At 45.0% G+C, this 18,896-nt stretch overlaps 1 protein-coding gene across 7 annotated transcripts in view; it reads left to right on the top strand.

The window, feature by feature from the left end:
* FCHO1 (FCH and mu domain containing endocytic adaptor 1) overlaps positions 1-18,896 on the top strand; it is a 325,680-nt gene that overhangs the window by 223,458 nt on the left and 83,326 nt on the right. For all 7 annotated transcript variants that reach the window (XM_063914421.1, XM_063914420.1, XM_063914422.1 and 4 more), the window contains 3 exons: positions 10,685-10,776; positions 16,735-17,070; positions 18,791-18,885. In XM_063914421.1, coding sequence (XP_063770491.1) covers positions 10,685-10,776; positions 16,735-17,070; positions 18,791-18,885 — 523 coding nt within the window. The remainder of the gene's footprint in view (positions 1-10,684; positions 10,777-16,734; positions 17,071-18,790; positions 18,886-18,896) is intronic.

Raw genomic sequence — 18,896 nt, 5'->3', positions numbered from 1 at the left:
CAGCTCCTTACGAAGTCCCCTAGTGACGAAACGCGTTGGTAGTGGCTTGCATCTGCAGACGAAGCTCTGTCTCCCGTTTGATACAGAGCAAACGGTGTCTCCGTGAGAAATACCCCGCTGACTGAAGGAACACAATGTAGCGGCAGTTATCAGAGAGAGTGGCTAAGTGCATTATTCTAAACTTACATGTACGTGGATATTTACACAAGTAAAGTGTTACTTTTTATTATTATTCATTGGTGCGCTCTCCTTATTTTTGACTCTATATATATATATATATATATATATATATATATATATATATATATATATATATATATATATATATATATATATATATATATATATATATATATATTATATAATTCCAAGGATAAAGCAGGCGGCACTCAGGAGTCTGGATTCCTTTTAAACTTTTATTGAACAACCGACATGTTTCGGAGCTTCCTCCGTCCTCAGGGCAGTTACTGCCCTGAGGACGGAGGAAGCTCCGAAACATGTCGGTTGTTCAATAAAAGTTTAAAAGGAATCCAGACTGCTGAGTGCCGCCTGCTTTATCCTTGGAATTATATAGTGGGACACCATTCCCTCAAGGAGGGCACCGCAGCACTATACCACTCAATTGCTTTGAGTGCCGGACACCACTACGACATATATATATATATATATATATATATATATATATATATATACACGCACATGCATGCATGTTGGGTTCGGGATCCCGGCAGTCAGCATGCAGACGCCGGAATCCCACCCGCCAGAATGCCGGCAGGGGGCGAGTGCAATGAAGCCCCTTGTGGGCTCGGTGGCTCGCTATTCTCATGTTCTATTCCCATTCTATGGGTGTTGTGGACACCCAAGAGTGGGAATAGCCCTCGGCCCCCTGCTGGCATTCTGGCGGCTGGTATCCCGGCGTCTATATGCTGACCGCCGGGATCGTGATAACATCCCATACATGCATATATGGCCTGCTCCAAGCCTACTAGCAACCTGAATGAGAAATGTTGAAGTGCTCCTCTCTCAATGCGCGTGTGGAAGGCACGCATGCTCCTGGGAAAGTGGGCTTGGCCTCGCAACTTTACATTATGATAACCAACTATAAATATATATATGTTAAACCCCCCCCCCCCCCTACACGCACAATTAGCAGCCTTACACATAGTGCCCACAGTAGTGCTCCTTACACATAATGTCCCCAGTATAGTGTCAGATACATATAATGTTCCAGTATAGTGCCAGATACACATAATGACCTCAGTATAGTGCCAGATACACACATGCCCCCAGCAGTGCAGTGGCAGATACACACATGCCCCTAACAGTGCTACTTTCTGCCGCTGCTCGCTGGGCTCTGCTGTTGCTGCTTAGAGGGCCCGGTCTCAGGCGGCGGGCAAGTCAAATAAATCAGACACTGGTTCATGAGTCAATCAAAGCTCACGGTCCGGCAGAGAGAGATAGAGATTATTTATATATATATATATATATATATATATATATATATATATATATATATATATATATATATATATATATATATATATAATAATGGTGTACAGGTGCGCTGGTCAGTGTTCAGTCTCCACTTAAAAGATAGAAAGAAATCCTCAAGGTCATCAAAAACTCTGGGATATAGCACTAGGTTTATAGCCTTTTAAAAACCGCTGCACCCCTCCTGTAGAGACTCTGGACTCCTGGAGTCCGATAGTCTAAATACAGAAACAAAAGAAGGGGGTGCACATAGTGCAAATCACTTTTATTTAAAACGGATAAAATCCCTTTGGAAAGGGATCCACATTAACACATGAGATCACTGTGTCAGAATCCACATTAAATGAATGAGACTCGTGCCGAGGCTCCTGATGAAGCTACATGCGAAATACATAGAGGCGTGGCCTGCTAGACGTACCCACCTCCAAGCTGACAACCGGTTTGTGCGTCCTGCCTGTGTTGTCCAGATGAGCCGTGGCGTCCCGTAAGCCGCTGTCGTGGTGTGAGGTCCCGGTTCCCAGTGCAGTACAGCCCTTACCGGCAGGCAGAGATTGGAGCTTTCATTCTGTATACATCATGTGGTAACCAGTCCACACGGGTGAGAACCTCTGTACGAGTTTCATTCATTTAATGTGGACACTGTCACCGTGATCTTATATGTTTATGTGGATCCTGTGCCAAAGGTATTTTATCAGTTTTAAATAAAAGTGATTTGCACTATGTGCGCCCCCTTCTTCTGTTTGTGTGTGTGTGTGTATATTTGAGGGCACTCACCAATAGTGTAAAATCACAGATTTTATTAGGTCATATTCACCATCAAAATAGGTTGACGTGTCAACCCCTATGGGTCATTCTCAAGACACGCAGCTTGGAAAAGGTCAGTCCAGCATTAAGACAGGAAGCATACTGGTACTGCCTCCAGACCTCCCTTCAATCACAGTAAATGAAATAATTAGTCAATTGGCAGGAAACGAGCCATGGTAATACCTAAAATCATTGTGGAATGCACATTAATAACAACCAGGTCAGAGGGTCATAGTAGTGCCTATGTAAATATGTAAACATATATTATTCACAGCAAACAATATGTTAACCCAGTGGTTCTCAAACTGTGTGCTGTGGCACCCTGGGGTGCCTCCGGACACTTGCAGGGGTGACTTGGATTGGTAGTCCAGGACCAATTAAAACTATTTATGGTCCATGTAATAGGCAAAACCACTGCTGGTTGCTACCAATCATAAAATGTGAACAAACCAAAGCAAATCCTGTCCCTTACCACACAACTGAGCCTAAGGATGAGATATAAATACAATGTACTTAATTTAATTATTTTTACATTTCTCAATAAAAAATGTTTGGCCTAGAGGTGCTGTGAGAAAAATTCTGATTCTCTAGGGTGCCTTGATTCAAAAAAGTTTTAGAACCTTTAGTTCAACCACATCTATTGGATTACTCACTGTAATGACATACATAGATAAACCGGTGGCACATAACAATCTAATATGTGTAGAACTCTGTATTCAGTGATCTGGAATCGCAGAACGTCAAAACTGGAAACCTGGAAGTGAATCGGTGGAGTGCAGCATGTGTTCCATGCACTATACACACAAACTATGCAATTCATACACTATATCAACAGTCTGAAACAGGAAGTGAATCAGTGTAACCCTCAATGCATTCCACACAATATTGACAGGAGCCAAAGGCCGGAAGTGCATAAGCACACTAGACCGTGTGTAACACCGTCTTTACCACAAATAGATAATGTATTAGATAAGCCGCAAATAGCATTCCACAAAGATAAATTCAGCCGCAAAAGGTGCCAAAGAGGCCGAGTAGCAAGTATAAATTTAATACACAGTAGGCACCACCTGGCACAGCAAAAGCGGCGATACACAAGCCCATGCACATACACCGCTAATGGATGCGCAAAACCATAAGATACTGATTTTAAGGGAGTTCTGAAGTGGCTAATCATGTTCAATACAATAAAATAAAACCACACAAGAAAGACAACTCATAACACAGAAACATAAATAATTGCTGAACTCCTCAAAAAAGCAAAAGATGTGAAAAATGAAAAGATATGGTTTATTGCACAACAGTCACAAATATCCACACTACTTAATGGACTTAAGTCAAAAATATATTCAACGGATACATATATATATATATATATATAATATATATATTACAGTACTCTGCAAAAGTTTTAGGCAGGTGTGGAAAAATGCTGCAAAGTAAGAATACTTTCGAAAATAGTTTTTTTATTTTTATCAGTTAACAAAATGCAAAGTGAATGAACAGAAGAGAACTCTAAATCAAATCTGGGGATAGCTCTCAAGATGTTTGGAACAACCTACCTACCGAGTGCCTTCAAAATCTGTGTGCAAGTGTACCTAGAAGAATTAATGCTGTTCTGAAGGCAAAGGGTGGTCACACCAAATGTTGATTTGATTTTAGATGCTCTTCTGTTCATTCACTTTGCATTTTGTTCATTTATAAACATAGACTATTAGCATTTCTATTTTTTAAAGCATTCTTACTTTGTAGCATATTTAAACATAAAAAAAATACATTAAATGTGAAAGAAAAATATATAAATATATACCGTATACACTCGAGTATAAGCCGACTTTTTCAGCACCTTTTTTTATACTCGAGTCAGTTGTAGGAGGGACACGGAGGGCACAGTGCGCGGCTCTCCTGTGTCCCTCCTGCGTCTCCGGCGGCAGCGGCGTGTGTGTGTTAAAGGAAGTGCACGAACCGGCAGTGCACGAACCGGAGAGCCAAGCGCTGTGCCCTCCGTGTCCCTCCTTCAGAAGACAGCACGGGAGCGACGGAGGGTATGTAACAAACTGGCACTGTGGGGCATATCTGGCACTGTGGGGCATATCTGGCAGCATGAGAGCATATCTGGCACTGTGGGGCATATCTGGCAGCATGAGGGCATATCTGGCACTGTGGGGCATATCTGGCAGCATGAGGACATATCTGGCACTGTGGGGCATATCTGGCAGCATGAGGGCATATCTGGCAGTATGAGGGCATATCTGGCACTGAGGGCTGTGTACGGTTAGAGCTGCATTTCCCACCCTAGGCTTATACTCGAGTCAATAAGTTTTCCCAGGATTTGTGGTAAAATTGGGTGCCTCGGCTTATATTCGGGTCGACTTATACTCTAGTATATACGGTATTTCTACTGCAGGGTCCATAGGTTATCCTCAAGATAAACATTGGGATATGAGGTAGCGACAGCGGATTGGCACTAATGATCAAAGCTTTTGGCCTCCCAGAATGCAACGGGCCAGTCCCCTATATCCCTGCCTCCTGGCTCAGGCAATTCAGTTTTTTTGTTTGGTGTGGCAGGAGCCAGACCATGGTCAAATGGGCTGCTGGTTTTCAGCAGCCATAAGCTTTTTATTATTATTATTATTATTATTTTTTTAATAGTCTTACTCTTTAACTTTTTTTTTTTGTTTTGTTTGAGCGATCTTTATAAAAATTGTTTTATACGTATCTTAGAAACAGTCGCTCCTAACAACTCCCCACCGGTTCGCGACAAAGCTTACTCACGTGTACAGTGCTGTTTCGGCGGGCGTCTGTGTAGGATGTACTAGCAAGTCCAACAGACGTAACCAGGCTGTAGCCGGAGCACTGGGAGAGAAGGTAAGGCATCGGTTCCGCTTAGCAGGGGAAACGCAAAACACAGCCGCACTGTTTGGGTTGGAGACTACTGAACAGTTGCTGATGCGGCTGCCACCTCGGGTGCACCAGCACTAAGCCTTAGGGATCATAGGCTTCAGGGGTAGTTTGAGGCCGCGTTCCCTGGGATTTATGTCCGCAGTGGGGAGTAAGGCACTCCCCTGGTCGCCCCTCCCCCCCCCGGTTCATGACCAGTTTCCTCCGAGTTTCCCGCCATGAATGGGTTTCCCGCTTCCGTCTGAGACGCTGTGTATCTAAAAGGACCTAGTCGCAGCATAGGCGGCTGTATGACTGGTGTGTCACAAACTTCTTGCGATCATCTGATTCTTCGTTAAATCCATCGCCCAGCAACGATCCGCTTTGTACCCGTACACGCGCCTGCGCATTGCGATGCATACGCATGTGCAGTTTTGCCGAGTTTTGACCTGATTGCAGCGCTGCAAAAAATAGCTAGCGTGCGATCAGGTCGGAATGACCCCCTAAGTCTCTATCTACCATTGAGTACGAATAGTTGGAGAAGAGCCTGATGCATATGAGTCTGTAAACTATTGCTGCTGTTTCTTTCGCTGTGCGACTGAATACCAATACTAATTTCATGTTTGTCTTGCAAAACTGGGCTAACCTCTCAGGATCTGGTTCAAAATGGATTATGTACAAACTGTTTTAGTTTTCACTAAAGCCTCCTGAATAATCCAAGGCAGGCACAGGTTCAAATGGAACCCCCATGGGCTACGTTTGCACAGATGACATCCAGTATAGTTGAGCGTATAATGCCAGCTCCTATACCAGGGATAGATTACCCTATTAACCCTTACATGCAACATTCCACCTGGAGTTTATTACATCAAGTACAGGAATCTGCAGCCTTTCAACAAAAACAGGCTGAAAGGCCGATGGAAAGTAAATCTGACATGAAACAACATCTTCACAGTCTACACATGTTTCGGATGGGTACTCGTGGGAGGATGAGGACTCATCGCACTCCAGGTCTGCATACAGAGATGAGGATGAATGTCTCAGCTCAGTGGACTTACCTGAGCTAATTAGGGCTATAAAAGTAATTCTATCCTTAGAGGAAGTAGCAGAGCTTTTGTTAAAATCTAAGGCACCTGTGTTTAAACGTCCCAAAACAGTTAGGACTGAACTTCCTGGGTAAGAACAGCTGACAGAAGTTATGCAAGAGGCTTGGGTAACACCCAGTAAAAAGTTTTTAGAATTCCAAAGAAATGGAATTACCATTATCCTCTTCCAGCTGAGGACTATTAAAAAAGGGAGGTGGCTTCCAAAGTAGATGCGCATGTCATTCGATTGGTGCGAAAATCTACATTACTTCTGCCTTCAACATCATTAACTGATGTAATGGATAGGAAAATAGATGGTTTTCTAAAAACTGTTTTCTCCTTGTCTGGGGCAATCCTAAGACCATCCATGGCTTCAACCTGGATGGCAAAAGCAGTGGCAGCCTGGGCTGATGCATTGGAGGATGATCTTTCATGGGCATCTAGAGAGCAAATATCCCATATTGCACATATAAAACAGGTGGCTATTTTTATGGAAGAAGCAGCCTTGGATATGGATTTGCCTTTCAAGCATCAGCCTCCGCAGGAGCAGCTCGCAGAGCAGTTTGGCTACGTACTGTACATGGAAAGCTGACTCAGAATCCAAGAAGTTTCTGGAGTCTTTGCCTTTTACTGGAGATATTCTTTTTGGTAAAGAATTAGACAGTATTTTGGAGTCCGAGGCAGACTCCCAAGAAAGTGAAGTTTCCTTCCACACACAAATCCAAGCCTAAGGAAATGGGTATGGCAAACAATCTCAATCTGATAAGTCTGGTATGACTAAAAAGCACTGGGCTGCCAGAGGGCCGGTTTCCAAGTCAGAAGATAAGCCATCAGCCTGATGATGTGGGCCCCCGCCTGGGGGACCCCGGTGTGGAGGCCAACTTCTTCAGTTTGCACAGATCTGGCAGCAGTCTACCACAGACGCTTGGGTGCAAGAAGCGGTATCTCACGTTTATGCATTTGCTTTCAAGAAACACCCTCAAAGGTTTTTTTGTACCAGCCCATCTTCAGTGTTTGATGAAGGCCAGGGCATTGCAAGAGGCAGTTGAGAATTTGCTTCAGTCAGGAGTGATAATTCCAGTTCCTCCTGCACAACGAGGACAAGGTTTTTATTCCAACCAGTTTCTAGTCCAGAAGCCAAATGGGTCGTTCCGGCCCATACTCCATCTCAAAAGTGCTGAACAACTACATTTGGGTGCCTGCTTCATATGGAGACTTTACGTTCTATTATTTTGGCCATGGAGCCAGAGGATTTTATGGTATCTTTGGATATCCAGGATGCTTCCTATAGCACTGTCCCATCAGCGCAATCTCATGTTTGCTATCCTCCAGCAACATTTTCATTTTCAGGCCCTACCATTTGGACAGGCCACAGCTCCCAGAGTATTCACCAAAATGATAGTGGTAATGACAGCTTATCTCCGTCAGCAGGGGATAAGGATATTTCCATACCTCAACGATTTATTAATCCTGTCACAATCTCAGGAATTGCCTCAGTGTAGCTGCAGCAGACAATAACTTTGTTTGCAGAGATACGGTTGGCTCATAAATTGGGCAAATTGACTCATTTGTGTTGAATTCGGGTCTTCAGAGAGTAATTTTACCTCTGAACAAAACATCCAAAATTCAGTCAAAGATTCAGGAGCTGCTACACAGTCAAAAGGTATGCATTCATGCAGCAAGGTGCATAATGGGATTAATGGTGTCGACATTCGTCATGGTGGAGTATGCTCAGTTCCACTCGAGGCCTGTGCAACTTCTGATCCTTTCCAAATGGAATGGTTTTTATCAGACAATAAAAACGCAGATTATGGTCCTTCCTCTGGAAGTAAGGAGATCATTAGCCTGGTGGCTACAGACATCTCATCTGGACAAAGGGAGACCCTTTTGGATATCAGATTGGGAAATTCTGACAACGGACGCCAGTCTTCAGGGCTGGGGAGCAGTGTCTGGAAGAAGTTGCTTCCAAGGACAGTGGACCAAGGAAGAAAGTTACCTACCAATAAATATATTGGAACTTCGGGCCATTTACATGGCACTAATTCAGGCAAAGGACGTTTCTTCAGGGGAAACCAGTTCAAATTCGCTCTGACAATGCAACGGCAGTAGCGTACCTCAATAACCGGGGAAGAACTCGCAGCCAAAAAGCAATGAAGGAGGTAAGCCGCATGTTAAAGTGGTCAGAACTTCATCGTCCAGCCTTGTCCGCAGGGTTTATTCCGGAAGTCCTAAACTGGGAAGCAGATTTTCTCAGTCGACACACCATTCATGCAAATGAATGGGCTTTACAACCCAAGGTCTACCAGAGTCTGGTAGACAAGTGAGGGTTACCGGAGATAGATCTCATGGTGTTCCGTCAGAACAACAAAGTTCCCGCATACGGGTTAAGAACAAAGGATCCTAAAGCAACCTTGGTGGATGCCTTGTCAGTGAGATGGGAATTTCGTCTGGCCTATGTGTTTCCATCAATCTCCCTGTTGCCCAGGGTGATGCGAAAGGTAAAACGGAAAGGGCGCTGTGATACTAATAGCTCCGGCTTGGCCCTGAAAACATTGGTACACACAGATCTGCAGAGGCTGTCGATGGATGCTCCATTTCTACTCCTTCAACGTCCAGATCTACTGTCTCAGGGTCCTTGCTATTACAAGCACCTGGATCGACTGTCTTTGACGGCGTGGCTCTTGAGACTTCCATTCTGAAAGCAAGAGGATTCTCACAACAGGTAATTCAAACAATGATCAGAGCAAGGAAACCATCCTCAGCTCGCATTTATCACTGAATATGGCAAGCCTATATTCAGTGGTGCAGTGACCGGAAATTTGACCCTAGGTCTTTCAGAGTTTCCAGAGTCCTAGCATTCCTTCAGGCAGGAATTGATAAAGGGCTATGGGTGGCTTCCTTGAGCGTTGTTAGTATGGTTCCAAAAGAAAAGTGCTAACCTACAGGATGTTGGCACTTTCTTCCAAGGAGTGCTTCACATCCAACCTCCCCTTGTTCCTCCTGCAGTGCCTTGGGATATAAGTTTAGTCCTAAAGGCGCTTCACGTTGCTCCATTTGAACCACTAAAGCAAGTGGATCTTAAATGGTTGACAGCTAAAACTCTTTCTACTGGCTATTGCTTCAGCTAGAAGAATTTCGGATTTAGGGGTATTGTTATGGCGCCCCCCTTTTCTGATTTTTCATCCAGATAGAGCAGTTCTTAGAACCAAATCTGGTTATCTTCCTAAGGTGGTGTCTAAATTCCACCTTAACGAAGAAATTGTTGTCCCGGCCTTCCAAGGGTCAGACCTTTCTGCGGGAGATGCATCATTGGATGTAGTCCGTGCCTTAAGGATATATGGGGATTGTACCAGTGCCATCAGAAAGACGGACACTCTCTTTGTTCTCTACGGATTTCACAAGAGAGGATGGCCTGCTGACAAGCAGACACTGGCGAGGTGGCTTCGGATGACAATTTCAGAAGCATATTCTCAAACTGATCCCCCCATTCTGGTCTCTGCTTCATTCGACATTATGCCTTTGATACCTTTGCTTCTCAGGACGCTGGACAGGAGAATTCTTCGCCCAAATTCAATCAGGAGCGTTCCCACCACTAAATTTGCTTTGGGACATCCCAATGTTTATCCTGTGGATAACCTGTAGAACCTACAGGAGAAATAATAGTTATGGTAGACTTAGGAGAAATAGAATTATCAACGTTAAGTCCACAGTATCCACAGGGATCCCACCCTGACGCACCTAATTTGATGATCCTTTCACCTACTAACCTCTTCCTTCTTGTACGGAAGGGTGTGCATGTGTGTTCTTCTTGCCTGATTAGGGCTCTCTGATGATGCTCCTGCCTTGATCTTTGGAAAACAACTGAATTGCCTGAGCCAGGAGGCGGGGATATAGGGGACTGGTCCGTTGCTTTCTGGGAGGCCGAAAGCTTTGCTCGATTGGTGCCAATCCGCTGTCGCTACCTCATATCCCAATGTTTATCTTGTGGATACTGTGGACTTAGAAGAAATAGAGTTATCAACGGTAAGTTTTACCATAACTATTATATCACTGTGCATGGTCACAATGTCAACATTTGAAATATTGATATTCTCAATTTTGACATTTACCTGAAGTTCTCATTGTGGATGGCAAAAGTACTATTTTTCCCTAATTGCTGCATAATCCTAAAGCTCATATGTTTGTATCATATGCATGCATAATGTTGACATTATTTTTCACCTAACCAACTAGTGAATGTCACAATTTGATATTTTCTTATTCCGTAAATCTAAAATTCTATTCGCTGAAGATTCCAAATATCGAGAGCTGTGGGATAATTATCAGCATATTTCTTTATACAGACCTTATTCATTCTTCCCTATACTCCTGATCTGTTTCCTCATATGTTGTCTGTAAATTATTCTTTGTCGATCCTCTGCTTGCAGTAGTGAAACAAATTCTGTGTGCCGTGCCTATCCTACCCCTTCTTCATTTGGACCTCCTCAGGAGTCAGTTTTCGAGCCTGAAGATTTTCCAGGTAACATATATTTTCGTACAATTATGTCTTAATGAGCATAGGATAATAATGTAAACTAGCCAGAACTGATGGACATTGCAGATTGCTTGTTTTCCAGTTGTATGTGTGTATATGTATGTATGTATATATGTGCGTGTGTGTGTGTATATGTATGTATATATATATATATATATATATATATATATATATATATATATTTATATATTTATATTTGTTTTAGAATTATAATATAGTTATTATTTTTCTTACGTCCTAGAGGATGCTGGGGACTCCAAAAGGACCATGGGGTATAGACTGGATCCGCAGGAGCTTGGGCACACTAAAAAGACTTTGACTGGGTGTGAACTGACTCCTCCCTCTATGCCCCTCCCCCAGACCTCAGTTAGACTGAGTGACTGGACACACACTAGGGGAGCTCTACTGAGTTTCTCTAGAAAGACTTTTGTTAGGTTTTTTATTTTCAGGGAGACCTGCTGGCTACAGGCTCCCTGCATCGTGGGAGTGAGGGGAGAGAAGCAGTCCTACTTCTTCTTAATTCAAGGGCTCTGCTTCTGAGGCTACTGGACACCATTAGCTCCTGAGGGTTCGATCACTTGGTTCGCCTAGCTGCTTGTTCCCAAAGCCGCGCCGTCACCCCCCTCACAGAAGCCAGAAGAAAGAAGCCGGGTGAGTATTCGAAGAACCGAAGACTTCAGTGACGGCAGAAGACTTCAGTAACGAGGTACAGCGCAGCGTTAGCGCTGCGCTCCATGCTCCCACACACTTCACCAACGGCACTCGCAGGGTGCAGGGCGCTGGGGGGGAGCGTGCTGGGCAGCAGTTACTGAGGTCATCAAGACTAGCTAAAGGCATATTTGGTGCCCGGGCACCGTATATAATTCCCCTCCAGTATAAATTTTAAAATTTGAGCGGGACTGAAGCGCGCCGGGAAGGGGCGGGGCTTAGCTGCACAGCTCACCAGCGCCATTTTCTTCTCTCCACAGCCGCTGCAGAGACGCTGGCCCGGGACCTCCATGCTCCTCACAAGTAACAGGGAGCAAAACGGGGGGGGGGCACAGATAATTTGGTGCTTTTTCTTGTTGTTTCAGCGCTACTGATATATATTATACTTGTGTAGTATATAGGCGCTGGGGTGTCGGCTGGCATACTCCCTCTGTGTTTCTCTCTCCAGGCTTTCCTGTAGGCTGTCCCCTTTATTTGGCCAGTGTGAGTGTGTGGGTGTCGGTACTACGTGTCGGCATGTCTGAGGCTGAGTGTTCCTCCCCGGAGGAGGTTACTGGGGGCGCAGAAAAGGGGCTGGAGATGGCTCTGTCGGCACAGCCGACTGCTGATTGGGTTGCTATGTTAAGTACACTTAATGCTAATGTGGCTTTATTGTCTAAGAGGCTTGATAAATCTGATTCTCAGACTCAAACATGGAGAAAATCCATGGAAGATGCTTTGGCTCAGGTACAGACCTCCTCAGGGTCACAAATACGTTCATTTACCCAGATGGTAGATACAGATGCCAACACGGAATCGGATTCCGATGTCGATTTTAATGAGGCTACTTTACACCCAAGGGTAGTTAAGAGTATTCAGTACATGATCGTGGCTATTAAAGATGTTTTACATATCTCTGACGAACCTACTGTTCAGGAAACAAGGATTTGCCTCTTTAAAGGGAAAAAACCTGAGGTGAAGTTTCCCCCCTCTCATGAAATGAATGCTCTTTGTGAAAAAGCTTGGGAGTCGCCGGACAAGAGGTGGCAGATTCCCAAGAGAATTTTTATGGCGTATCCTTTCCCCTCTGATGACAGGTAAATATGGGAGTCGTCTCCAAATGTCGACAAGGCTCTATCCCGTTTGTCCAAAAAGGTGGCGCTTCCGTCCCCTGACACGGCTGCTCTCAAGCATCCGGAGGATCGCAAGCTGGAGACGTCTTTGAAGGCCATTTTCGTTAATACTGGTGCATTGCTCAGACCTGCTGGGGCGTCGGTATGGGTGAGTAGTGCTATTGCTAAATGGGCTGATAATTTAGCTTCTGATATGGATACCCTTGATAAAGAAAATGTATTCTTTTGACTCTTGGTTATATGAAGGACGCTGCAAATTACCTAAAGGATGCGGCGAGAGAAGTCGGCCTCATGGGATCAAGAGCCAATGCCATGGCGTTCACGGCCAGGAGGGCGCTGTGGATCCGTCAAAGGAATGCTGATGCCGACTCCAAGAAAAATATGGAAGCTCTCCCCTTCAAAGGTAGTGTCTTGTTTGGTGACGGCCAGGCTGACCTGGTGTCTACCGCTACTGCGGGTAAGTCATCTTTTCTTCCTTATGTTGCCGCACAACAGAAAAAGGGGACCCATCAACAGATGCAGTCCTTTCGGCCTAATAAATACAGACTAGGTAAGGGCTCGCCCTTCCTCGCTTCAAAGGGTAGAGGAAGGGGAAAGAAGTCGCCTGCAGGATCAGGCACCCAGGAACAAAAGTCCTCCCCCGCCTCTACCAAGTCCACCGCATGACGCTGGGGCTCCCCTGCGGGAGTCCGTGCCGGTGGGGGGCCGTCTCCGAATATTCAGTCAGGTCTGGTTTCAATCAGCCCTGGATCCTTGGGTCTTAGACATAGTGTCCCAAGGGTACAAGCTGGAGTTTCAGGAGATGCCCCCCTCCCCCCCCCCCCCCCCCCCCCCCCGCCGCTTTTTCATATCGGCCTTGCCAGTTTCTCTTCCAGAAAGAGAAGTAGTAAATGCTGCGATACAAAAGTTGTGTCAACAGAGGGTCATTGTTCCCGTTCCCCCATCCCAACGGGGGGAAAGGTTCTATTCGAGCCTCTTTGTCGTACCGAAGCCGGACGGTTCGGTCAGACCGATTCTGAACCTAAAATCCCTCAATCCATACTTGAAAACCTTCAAGTTCAAGATGGAATCTTTTCGAGCTGTGATCTCCAGCCTAGAAGGGGGGGATTTTATGGCGTCAGTCGACATAAAGGATGCCTACTTACACGTCCCGATTTATCCTCCGCATCAGGCCTTCCTGAGATTTGCGGTGCAGGATTGTCATTACCAATTTCAGACGTTGCCGTTTGGGCTTTCCACGGCCCCGAGGGTTTTCACCAAGGTTATGGCAGAAATGATGGTACTCCTTCTCAAGCGAGGGGTCACAATTATCCCGTACTTGGACGATCTCCTGATAAAGGCGAGGTCACAGGAACAATTGTTACAGAATGTGGAACTCTGCAACATCACGGTTGGACTTTAAATTTGCCAGAGTCTCAGTTAATTCCGACAACTCGGCTGACCTTCCTGGGCATGATCCTAGACACGAAGCTTCAGAGAGTGTTTCTTCCGGAGGATAAAGCTCTAGAAATACAGACCATGGTCAAGGAGCTTTTGAGACCGACGAGTGTCGATTCATCAATGCACTCGAGTGCTAGGGAAGATGGTGACGGCTTACGAGGCCATTCCGTTTGGCAGATTTCATGCCAGGGTGTTTCAGTGGGACCTGCTGGACAAATGGTCCGGGTCTCACCTACACATGCACCGGAAAATAACTCTTATCTTCCAGGGCCAAGATCTCTCTCCTGTGGTGGCTGCAAGGCTCTCACCTTTTAGAGGGATGCCGTTTCGGAATCCAGGACTGGGTCTTGCTGACCACGGATGCAAGTCTCCGAGGCTGCGGCGCAGGGAAGAAGTTTCCAGGGAAAATGGTCAAGCCAGGAATCTTCTCTCCACATAAATGTTCTCGAGTTAAGAGCCATTTACAATGGCCTCCGGCAAGCGAAGAGTTTTCTTCAGGGTCTTCCTGTCCTGATCCAGTCGGACAACATCACAGCGGTGGCGTACGTAAACTGCCAAGGCGGAACAAGGAGCAGGGCGGCAATGGCGGACGCCACAAGAATTCTCCGCTGGGCGGAACAGCACGTGAGCACTCTGTCAGCGGTCTTCCTTCCTTCCTTCCTTGGTGTGGACAACTGGGAAGCAGACTTTCTCAGCAGACACGATCTCCATCCAGGAGAGTGGGCTCTTCATCAAGAAGTATTTGCAGAAGTGACAAGGCATTGGGGAACTCCTCTGATAGACATGATGGCGTCTCGCCTCAACAAGAAACTTCCGAAGTATTGTTCCAGGTCAAGGGACCCCCAAGCCTGTGTGGTGGACGCCCTGGTAACTCCTTGGGTGTTTCAGTCGTGTATGTTTTCCCTCCACTTCCTCTCATTCCAAAGGTGCTGAGGATCGTAAGACGAACAGGGGTTCAGGCAATACTCGTCGCTCCAGATTGGCCACGGAGGGCCTGGTATCCGGATTTTCAGGAATTACTAGTGGAAGATCCCTGGCCGCTTCCTCTAAGAAGAGGACCTGTTACTGCAGGGGCCCTGCCTGTTTCCAGACTTACCGCGGCTGCGTTTGACGACGTGGGAGTTAAACGCCAGATATTAGCTCGGAAGGGTATTCCCGGGGAAGTCATTCCCACTCTCCTTAAGGCTAGGAAGGAGGTCACGGCGAAACATTATCACCGTATTTGGAGAAAATGTGTCGTGTGAATCCAAAGCAGCTCCTACGGAGGAGTTTCACTTGGGTCGTTTCCTCCATTTTTTTTGCAGGCAGGCGTGGATGCGGGCCTGAAATTGGGTTCCATCAAAGTGCAGATTTCAGCCTTATCTATTTTCTTTCAAAAGGAATTGGCCGTCCTTCCTGAGGTTCAGACTTTCGTGAAGGGATTGCTGCATATCCATTCTCCTTTTGTGCCACCCGTGGCGCCGTGGGATCTTGAAGTGGTGTTGCAGTTTCTTATGTCTCACTGGTTTGAGCCTTTGCGTAAGGTTGAGTTAAAGTTTCTCACTTGGAAAGTGGTCATGCTTTTGGCTCTGGCGTCTGCCAGGCGAGTGTCTGAGTTGGCGGCCTTGTCTCACAAGAGCCCCGATTTGATCTTCCATTCGGATATAGCGGAATTGCGGACTCGGCAACAATTTCTGCTGAAGGTGGTTTCTTCGTTTCACATTAACCAACCTATTGTGGTACCTGTGGCTACGGATGCTGTGGTGGTCCCAAAATCTCTTGATGTTGTAAGAGCTTTGAAAATTTATGTCGCCAGAACGGCTCTTACTAGGAATGTATGCTTCCAACAAGATTGGAAATCCTGCTTCTAAGCAAACTATTACACGCTGGATTTGTAATACGATTCAGCAAGCTCATTCTTCGGCTGGGCTACCGTTGCCGAAGTCAGTAAAGGCCCATTCTACCAGGAAGGTGGGCTCATCTTGGGCGGCTGCCCGAGGGGTCTCGGCGCTTCAACTTTGCTGAGCAGCTACGTGGTCGGGTTCAAACATTTTTGCCAAGTTCTACAAGTTTGATACCCTGGCTGATGAGGACCTCATGTTTGCTCAGCCGGTGCTGCAGAGTCGTCCGCACTCTCTCCCGCCCGCTCTGGATCTTTGGTATAGACCCCATGGTCTTTTTGGAGTCCCCAGCATCCTCTAGGACGTAAGAGAAAATAGGATTTTAATACCTACCGGTAAATCCTTTTCTCCTAGTCCGTAGAGGATGCTGGGCGCCCATCCCAGTGCGGACTGTTCCTTGCAGTTAGGTTGATACTGGTTATTTTCGGTTACACGTGCGTTGTGTATCAGTTATGTTCAGCTTGTTGATGTTGTTAGTTCATACTGTTATCTGGTTTCATGCTACTCCAGTTGTACGGTGTGTTTGTGGTGTGGGCTGGTATGTTTCTTGCCCTTAGTTTAACAAAAATCCTTTCCTCGAAATGTCTGACTCTCCTGGGCACAGTTCCTATAACTGAGGTCTGGGGGAGGGGCATAGAGGGAGGAGCCAGTTCACACCCAGTCAGTCTTTTTAGTGTGCCCAAGCTCCTGCGGATCCCGTCTATACCCCATGGTCCTTTTGGAGTCCCCAGCATCCTCTACGGACTAGGAGAAAAGGATTTACCGGTAGGTATTAAAATCCTATTTTTTTTTTCTCTCCCTAGTTTGCAGAACATATACTCTCACCTCTAGCCCTTCTCCATTCTCTTCCTCTTCCCCCGAAAATGTGGAGGACTCTGGTTTGGATTCCCCTTTCCACCCATTTTCTGGCCCTTCTCCGGACTCTAGGCCATGGACCCCTCGTGATGACTCTTCAACGGGGGATTCTGCGTTAGTGACCTCCTCTTTTGGTGACTCGCCAGTAGATCTGAACACATCAAATTCCACAGAACCTCCACTAGAAAAAAATGATACTTGGGAACAAAAAGTGATTGTGCCAAGTCCACCAGTTCCCAGCTGTACAATAGAAAGAACTACAGAACTCTTCTCTCCCAACTGTGGTATGTAATTCAGCTAATCCTGTATGCCTTTTAATTGCTTTATCAGAGCAATGTATTGTATGCAGCACAGGCATACTAGCAGTTGAAGCAGGTGACTGTGTCCCACCAGAGACCTTGTCACAAAATATGCATCTTATTCACCTCACCAATGTGACAAAAGTACCCTGTATATGGACACTGGCTTTTCATATAACTTCTATGTGTGATTCATTAGCTAATCTGGTAAAAAAACAAAAGATAGAGGATCTGATACAAGTGACTTTCGCCATGCATTGCACCACGCATCATTATAGTTAATCTTCCACTATATGCCAATTCCTTTGTGACAAATATACTAATTGTAAGTACCTTAGACACATTAGGCAAATGTAATAAGATACAAAATTCAGGAGTGTCTCAGTCACACCATGTGCTATATGGTGCAACAACGCAAGCTGCATGAGGATACATTTAATTTCTGCTCAGTAACATTGTTATTTTGTTGTAAATCTAAAATATTAATTCCCTTTCCTTATTATTTTACTTCCATTATAATGTGGGCAGCCATAGATGTCTAAACGGCACATTTTTACAAAACATGCAAGCTTTTTCTCCATTATGTTTAATATATAACCTCCAAAATTAACTGGGGTGTTGGGGTGTATTCATTTGGCTCTCTTTTTTTTCTCCTAGGTGAAAAAACTGGACTTTTCGTTACTTTTAGGGCGAATATGGATTTGCCCTATTCATTAGCAGGGCCGTTTTGTCGCCTAGGCGAAAAATTCAGCAGGAGTGAAACACAAAGTTTTTTTTTTTTTCCCCTGTGCTGGTGAAAACATGTCCCCTTTTCCCTGATTTTGTTGCATTTTTCGCCAATTCCTTTTCACTAAAAATAAAAGTGAAAAGGCATTGGCGAAAATACCTTAAAAACAGGTGAAAACAGGCCTTAATTGAATAGGCATGGGGGCGAATTCAATAGCTCTGAGATTACCAGAGCTGACTGAAGACCCTCTTAGTTTTATACACATAACATTTTTCTAAACCATTTAGAAATGGATTCACATTTTTATAAAAAAATTTTATTTTTTTTATCAGAAGTATTTTGTATCAAGTAGCAGATTAAAGTAGCATATTTTTTTACGAAAAACCACCACAAGGTGTGGCTAAGTCAGAGTCCTTGATTTTAGGAAAGGTGTATGTGGACACATCTGTATATAGAGCATCTGGCATTTTAAAGCCCCTTTTTAAGCTTTTTTTTTTTTAACTCCGGGATATTTGAAGTTGTGTTGATCTTATCCACATGGCTAGTCTTCCAGATACAGTGTCCTTCAATAGAGCTGTAGAATAGAGATTGTGGTCTTCCAAGGATGATCTCTTTGTATGGCATTTTTGTTTTTGTTTTTTAGCTATTCATGGCGTACTTTTCTTATTTACTGGGCTTGTGTTAAAACCAAATATGATCTGATGACAATTTTTTTTCTTCAACTATGGCTTTATACATAAACTCTATCTGACAAATATTTGTTAAATTTTGATGTATAGGGCGGGATGTAATGAAGTCCGAGTTCAGCAGCCCGGCTGAAGTCGGATGTTTATTTAAAGGGGCAATCATGTACAAGGCATGGGTTTTTTTTGTCAGAGTTCGGCCGGCATCTCGCATGGACGCTGAACTCGGACTTCATTACGTCCCGCTCATTGTGTCTTGTGTATCATAAGTGTTTTATAATCCTGTACACCACAGATTCTTGGGACACCTCTTCTGGGAAACATGCCAATCTGTGCGCTCGTACACAAGCTACATGTATAGCACTCCATGCACAAAGAAGCAATAACATGGTGAGAACAAA

Source organism: Pseudophryne corroboree, chromosome 1 (genome assembly GCF_028390025.1).
Source record: "Pseudophryne corroboree isolate aPseCor3 chromosome 1, aPseCor3.hap2, whole genome shotgun sequence".
NCBI lineage: Eukaryota > Metazoa > Chordata > Amphibia > Anura > Myobatrachidae > Pseudophryne > Pseudophryne corroboree.
This window is presented reverse-complemented; position numbering and strand designations above follow the sequence as displayed.